General features: G+C 31.3%; 1 protein-coding gene across 1 annotated transcript; it reads left to right on the top strand.

The window, feature by feature from the left end:
• The first annotated feature begins 5,722 nt into the window (after positions 1-5,722).
• Positions 5,723-7,641, top strand: LOC101500853 (probable polygalacturonase At3g15720). The gene is made up of 7 exons (XM_027333616.2): positions 5,723-5,905; positions 6,251-6,391; positions 6,542-6,682; positions 6,791-6,829; positions 6,963-7,170; positions 7,334-7,418; positions 7,515-7,641. Exons 1-7 carry the CDS (start codon positions 5,753-5,755, stop codon positions 7,633-7,635), a joined length of 888 nt encoding a protein of 295 aa, XP_027189417.2. The 5' UTR covers positions 5,723-5,752; the 3' UTR covers positions 7,636-7,641.
• The last annotated feature ends 131 nt before the right edge of the window (positions 7,642-7,772 follow it).

The raw sequence follows: 7,772 nt of genomic DNA, 5'->3' as shown, positions 1-7,772 counted from the left end.
GGAGTTGTGACGATCATTCCACTGCTGTCCAGATTGATCAGAATGCTGTCAAGAATGTTCAGATCTGCCTGATCTTGCTAATTTGTGATCTTCTCTATTTGTGATTCGAATGCCTTCTTTGACTAGAATGGTTCCTACTTGGTCCTTGCCAAGTACTGATAACATTAGCATGAAATTCAGAGGCAGAATCTTCTTTGAACTAATGGAGATTGATTGATTTTGGAGTTGTGACGATCATTCCACTGCTGTCCAGATTGATCAGAATGCTGTCAAGAATGTTCAGATCTGCCTGATCTTGCTAATTTGTGATCTTCTCTATTTGTGATTCGAATGCCTTCTTTGACTAGAATGGTTCCTACTTGGTCCTTGCCAAGTACTGATAACATTAGCATGAAATTCAGAGGCAGAATCTTCTTTGAACTAATGGAGATTGATTGATTTTGGAGTTGTGACGATCATTCCACTGCTGTCCAGATTGATCAGAATGCTGTCAAGAATGTTCAGATCTGCCTGATCTTGCTAATTTGTGATCTTCTCTATTTGTGATTCGAATGCCTTCTTTGACTAGAATGGTTCCTACTTGGTCCTTGCCAAGTACTGATAACATTAGCATGAAATTCAGAGGCAGAATCTTCTTTGAACTAATGGAGATTGATTGATTTTGGAGTTGTGACGATCATTCCACTGCTGTCCAGATTGATCAGAATGCTGTCAAGAATGTTCAGATCTGCCTGATCTTGCTAATTTGTGATCTTCTCTATTTGTGATTCGAATGCCTTCTTTGACTAGAATGGTTCCTACTTGGTCCTTGCCAAGTACTGATAACATTAGCATGAAATTCAGAGGCAGAATCTTCTTTGAACTAATGGAGATTGATTGATTTTGGAGTTGTGACGATCATTCCACTGCTGTCCAGATTGATCAGAATGCTGTCAAGAATGTTCAGATCTGCCTGATCTTGCTAATTTGTGATCTTCTCTATTTGTGATTCGAATGCCTTCTTTGACTAGAATGGTTCCTACTTGGTCCTTGCCAAGTACTGATAACATTAGCATGAAATTCAGAGGCAGAATCTTCTTTGAACTAATGGAGATTGATTGATTTTGGAGTTGTGACGATCATTCCACTGCTGTCCAGATTGATCAGAATGCTGTCAAGAATGTTCAGATCTGCCTGATCTTGCTAATTTGTGATCTTCTCTATTTGTGATTCGAATGCCTTCTTTGACTAGAATGGTTCCTACTTGGTCCTTGCCAAGTACTGATAACATTAGCATGAAATTCAGAGGCAGAATCTTCTTTGAACTAATGGAGATTGATTGATTTTGGAGTTGTGACGATCATTCCACTGCTGTCCAGATTGATCAGAATGCTGTCAAGAATGTTCAGATCTGTCTGGTCTTGCTAATTTGTGATCTTCTCTCTTTGTGATTCGAGTAGTTTATTTGAATCTAATCATCTCAATTTTTTTCTTGCCACGTGCTGGTGATATAGATGTAAAATCCAGAGGCTAAAACTTCTTTTAACTAGCGGAGATTGATTGGTTTTAGAGTTGTGATGATCATTCTGAAACTGGAGAACATTCTCCGTTTTCCAGATTTTACCAAGAATTTTCTTCTTTCTTGTTTGTTTAGATTTTGCTTTTCATGCTGATTTATTCTTGATTTACTTGGATCCTCTCTTTGATTAATACACTTAAACACACATGTTAAATACCAAAACACTTAGAATCATAATTAACTTTTTGTTTGCTTTCATCAAAACATTAAATTGAGATTTTGTCTCAACAAGTTGCCCCTTGTTGAGGTGCAAACAGAGGTTCTATAGCCATGTAATGCAAAGGGAAGCATTTCATGCCAATTCTTATATGTCTCCACTATCTTTTGTATGATCTTCTTGATATTCTTATTTGCTGCTTCTACAGTCCAATTCATTTTCGGACGATATGGAGAAGAATTATGGTGTTGAATTTTGAAACTATCACACATCTCTTTCATCATTTTGTTATTCAGATTAATCGCGTTATCAGTGATTATCTTATTTTGTAAGCCATATCGAAAAATTAATTCTCTTTTGATGAATCTGACAACCACACTTCTCGTCACATTGGCATAAGAAGCGGCTCCAACCCATTTTGTGAAATAATAAATAGCTACTAGGATAAATCGGTGCCCATTTGAAGCTTTAGGCTCGATTAGTCCAATAACATCCATCCCCCACATTGAGAATGACCATGGTGATGTTAAAACGTTCAAAGAGGTGGACGTTACATGTACTTTATCAGCATAGATGTGACATTTATGACATTTCTTTACGTAACTAAAGTAACTGGACTCCATGGTCAACCAATAGTAGCCAGCCATTAAGATTTTTCTTGCCATTACGTGTCCATTTGCATGAGTTTCAAAAGAACCTTCGTGGACCTCTTGAATGATTTTCTCCACTTCCGTTTTATCCGCACATCTGAGGAGAACCATATCACGATTTTTCTTATAAAGCACATCACCGTTTAAGAAGAAATTCATTGACAACCTCCTTAAAACCCTCTTGTCGTTCTTTGAAATACCCAATGGATATTCCTTATTCTTAACATATGATTTGATAGCATAAAACCATGACTTGTCGTTAGACTCTTCTTCTATTGATAAGCAATATGCTGACTTATCATTTTCTTGAATTTTTATGACTGGCACATTCTGACCCACGCTTATTTTGAACATTGATGACAATGTAGTCAAGGCGTCGACCAATTGATTTTCTTCTCGAGGAATATGGTGAAAAGTGATATGCTCGAAGTTTTCTACCAATTCTTTCATATGTGTATGATACATAATCAATTTGAAATCTCGAGTTCCCACTCTCCTTTTGTCTGATGAATAACCAATTCTTTCATATGTGTATGATACATAATCAATTAAAATCTCAAGTTTCCCATTCTCCTTTTGTCTGATGAATGACCAAAGATAAGTCTCCATATACCTCAAGAACTTTTACCTTTGATTCAATGGGTGCTTTAATGCCCATGACACATGCCTCTTATTCTGCAATATTGTTTGTGCAATCAAAACACAATCTAGCCGTAAATTGAGTGAACTGGTTCTCTGAGAAAATCAAAATGGCTCTAATTCTATGTCCTAATGCATTAGAAGCACCATCAAACACCAATGTCCATTTTTTTTTATCAGATGATTCAGTCTCTTAAAATAAAGTCATTATAACTTCATCTGGGAATTCACCCTGCGTTGATTGATAATCTTCTACCGATTGTTGGGCAAAATATTCTGCTAGTGCGCTTCCTTTGATAGCCTTATGTGTAACATACACCAAGTAGTATTTTGATAACAACATCTACCAACGGACAATTCTTCCAGTAAGAGCAAGTTTCTCAAAGATATACTTAATTGAATCAATTTTAGACACAAACCAAGTTGTATGGCATAACATGTATTGCTTCAATTTGGAATCCTCTGATTTCATTGTCTTTCATTATGATTTCTCCAGACATGAGGAAAGACGTGCAAGATATTTTCAAAATGACTCCCCGTGACAAACAAGTTATGATGTTTTCTGCAACGCTCAGCAAGGAAATTCGTCCAGTCTGCAAAAAATGTATGCAAGATGTAATGTCTCATGGCCAGTATTACTTATTAGAAGTCTCTTTTCATGATGTCCATATTGCCCGATAGCATTTTAGATTTATAGGATGCCATGGCTTCATCATTCTATTCTATTATTGTTAAGTTGCAGGTTATTTCTTTTGGTGTCTCAAATATGTAGGGGTTGAAAGTTTTATTAATAAGTTGCAATTGGTCTATATTTTTCTTTGGTCTAAATTTGCTTTTGTTTTAATGTTTCAATTCATTAGATTGGGAAGTTACTAGAAGTTTATGCTACTAATGCTTTTTCACTTCTTTAAATTGAAACTCACATCAACTATTTTTAGAGAAGAGATGAATTGCGAGTTTGAATTTGTCCATGGATATCAAATGTTTTCACAGTTTTTTAGAGTGGTCATAAATATTAAAGTTTCATTAGTACGAAAAAAAATAAGAAAATTTAAAATAATAGTTTCTGAATTTTTTTAAGGTCAATTAGGAAAGTTTAATTAAAAAACACTGTTAATTATTTTATAATTTTCTCAAATAAATATTTACTAAATATTCCTAATGACCTTATTTTCTATAATTATCATTATCACGATTTTTTTCTCTAATTTAGACTAGTGAAATCTTTCCTAATCTCTCTCTCTCTATATTCTATTATAGAAAAAATATTTCAACTTCAAACTTAACTTCAAACTTAAATTGACTACATAATTATCTTTGACTTTGAAACTACTATTTTAAGACGACGAATTATAGTCTTATTCAAAATAAAAAAATATTATAAAAAAAAGCACAAAATTAAATTAAATCAATATAAAAATAAAATAATTTAGTAAATTGATATTAAATCAAATTATGGCTCTAAACCACCTATCCAATGAACGAAAAAGTGAGGGAGCTAGGTCCTTAGATATTTTATTTAAAATATTTAAATTAAATTACTTATTTAAATTGTTTTTAGTTGTTATTTAAATTTAAATTATAATATTTCAGTTAGATTCTATATGAATACAATAAATGTTGGATCATTGTTGGAATTGAACTGATTCTAGAAGGATGGAATAGAACTGATTTTAGAAGGATAAGTCAAAATGAAATCAATTCAAAATGGTATTCTGATTTTAGAAGGATAAGTCAAAATGAAATCAATTCAAAATGGTATTCTGATTTTAGAAGGATAAGTCAAAATGAAATTAATTCAAAATGGTATTTGTATAGATAAAATTTTATTAATTTCTATCTATAATAATTTTCTTGATTTTTTCAGTCTCTTTGGCCAGAAATATTTAATTATAGTATCTATTAAAAACTTTTTAAAATACATTTGATTTTTATTACTTTTTAAGGTTATTTTTTTTTGTTATTATTTTTATAATGGCGATATTTTTATTCTCATTACTAGTTAATTTATTCGTTATATAGATTCACTTTTATGTATGTATTTCTTCTCACCAAATTATAGAAAAACGGACAATTAATTTAATATAGTTGATAATTAATAAGATTTAACATGTGTAACCTTTTTAAACGTTTTTTTTATAGAAAAAATCGTTATACCTCTTTCCAAAAAAAAAAAAAAAAATCGCTATACCTCCTTCGAGAAAAGAAAAATCGTTATACCAAATCATTTTATAGTTCCATTCCATTCGATGTCATTTTCCATTAATGTGCGCTAAAAGCCCCTTAATATATAAGTATATTAGATTAGATGTATGAGTCAAAAAAATTATATATTAATTTGCATGCATAATCAAGTATAGACAATATTAGTTTTTAAGCACACTCGTTGTTAGAAAATGCATACCATGGTGAGTTTTTTTTTTTTTTTTTGAATGTATAGGATTATAGATCTGAATTATTTGTCCACTCAACTGATTCAACCCAATGAGTTTCAGTTGAACTAAATGGTGCAAAATGATTTTTCTACTCGTTTTTTACAATTAATTCAGACAACTAAACGAGTACTTGTATTTAAATGTAAATTCAACTAATAAAGTACAGTTACTCATTACTCTTTCAATTAATCTACAATTAATGCAAACGTTAATAGTATTTAGACAATTAAATAACTACTAATACATGCACGTCTATGATAATTTCATTGTTTGCAAATAACTATAGTACTTTTTTGATATTTTCAATATTCCAATGAATATATTCATGATGCAGGACTTGCTTATAATTGGCCTTCTGATATTTTGTATTGTATCTTGCAACTCGTGGGTTGGATTTTGTCAACAAAATACTTTTAATGTGCTTCAATATGGTGCCAAAGGAGATGGCATTTCTGATGATACACCAGTATGTATATCATTTTTTATTTATTTATTTATTCAATTTTTATTTTTATTATGTTATAATAATATTCGTTCTACATTATGTTGAACATTAGTATGTGAATGTATATTCAAGAATTATTATTCTTGCCTCTAGTACTCTTATAAGCGACCTAATTTATTAATTTTAATTCACTTAAAAAATTAAAACAATACCTGAGTCCTTACTATTTTTTTTTATATCAAAATTCATTTAAATGAACTATTCTTATATATTTTCTTTATGAGTTCAAATTTAAATCAATCTTACATATATCCACTTTATAATAGAGAAAAATTATAATGTTGATATACTTGTGTGTTTCTAAAGGCCTTTGAAAAAGTATGGGAAGATTTATGTGGGGCACAAAATAAAGGGACTCCAATGCTTGTGGTGCCAGCTAGATATACATTTTTTGTACGTCAAATAACTTTCTCCGGTCCTTGCAAATCTCAAAATCTTCATATTCAGGTACAAAACTTAGAAGCCCTTAATTATTTCTTTCTTTCATATGATAAAACTATGTGGCAAAGGGACTAGTATAATTAAGTTGATAATAACATTTGACACATCTAAATAAACTTATCAAATGATTGATTAAATATAATGTTGGTAATGCAGATTAAGGGAAACATACTAGCTCCTAAGAGAGATTCATGGGGTACATGTTCGAAACGGTGGCTTCATTTCATTAACGTAAAACAGATGACAGTTGATGGATCAGGGGTGATCAATGGCCAGGGTGATGCTTGGTGGGGCAATGTAAGACATTTATTTGTATTAGAACTAAGCATCAATTATTATTTACAAATTCATGATTATATATAACTTAGTAGATACACAAGTAATATATTATTTTCAAATTTGCAGCTTACAGGAACCGTTGGATGTACTGGGGTTCCTCCTACGGTGAGAACGTTTTCCGATTATTATTATTTATTATTTTTCTATATAGTTCTAATTTATGTCATGTAGAATATGAATACATTTCAATTTATTTTAGTTATTTTTTGGTCACGTATATGTTTAATGTTGAATGTAGGCTATGCTATTTGAAAGATGTGATGGGCTTCAAGTTCGTGGGCTCACTTTTACTAATGGGCCAGGGTCGCATCTCTATGTAGTACATAGCGAAGATGTGACTATCTCACATATCGTCGTAAATACGCCAGAAGATAGTCACAATACTGATGGAATTGATCTCTCAAATTCAGTCCGTGTTAACGTTTATGACTCTGAAATACAAAGCGGTAAATATATGTATTTGCATCTCAATCTAACTCTAGATTATTATGATCAATAAAAATAATGATTAAAACAAAAATTAATATTTTTTTTCCATGTCAGTATGTTGTTTCTTTTAAAAAGTGATTTTAAGATTTTAATATTTAGTTACTGAATTTTATTATATAGGTGATGATTGTATTGCTATTAAAGGTGGATCACAATTTGTGAATGTCACCAGAGTTACATGTGGACCTAAAACTCACGGCATAAGGTTTGTCAAAATTTTTTAAGATGTAATAAATTTTAGAGATAAAATAATGTTTTTATGAATGAATAATTCATTGGCATGTATTTTATTTTGATGCAGTGTGGGGAGTCTAGGGGGTGGTGGAGAATATGAATTTGCAGAACATGTGAACGTTTACAATTGCACATTCAATGGAGCTATTAGTGCAGCAAGAGTCAAGACATGGCCAGTAATACTATAATTTAATTGAAGATAAATTAAAAATCATATGATAAAACTATATTTATATATTTGTATCATAAATTTAATCCCAAAAAATTCCTTTGCATTTTTGAAGGGTGGAAAAGGATACGCCACAGCTATCGTTTTCGATCAGAT

Source organism: Cicer arietinum, chromosome 4 (assembly GCF_000331145.2).
Source record: "Cicer arietinum cultivar CDC Frontier isolate Library 1 chromosome 4, Cicar.CDCFrontier_v2.0, whole genome shotgun sequence".
Taxonomy (NCBI): Eukaryota; Viridiplantae; Streptophyta; class Magnoliopsida; order Fabales; family Fabaceae; genus Cicer; species Cicer arietinum.
The sequence above is the reverse complement of the archived record's forward strand: the minus strand, read 5'-3'. Positions and strand labels throughout refer to the sequence as shown.

What these genes read in the sequence shown, in the direction of transcription:
- LOC101500853 (XM_027333616.2), top strand. Translation starts at nt 5,753, where the DNA reads ATGAATATATTCATGATGCAGGACTTGCTTATAATTGGCCTTCTGATA. An exon ending in TGACTCTGAAATACAAAGCG is followed by an intron (nt 7,171 to 7,333) that starts GTAAATATATGT and finishes TTTATTATATAG; the next exon opens with GTGATGATTGTATTGCTATT. An exon ending in CCTAAAACTCACGGCATAAG is followed by an intron (nt 7,419 to 7,514) that starts GTTTGTCAAAAT and finishes ATTTTGATGCAG; the next exon opens with TGTGGGGAGTCTAGGGGGTG.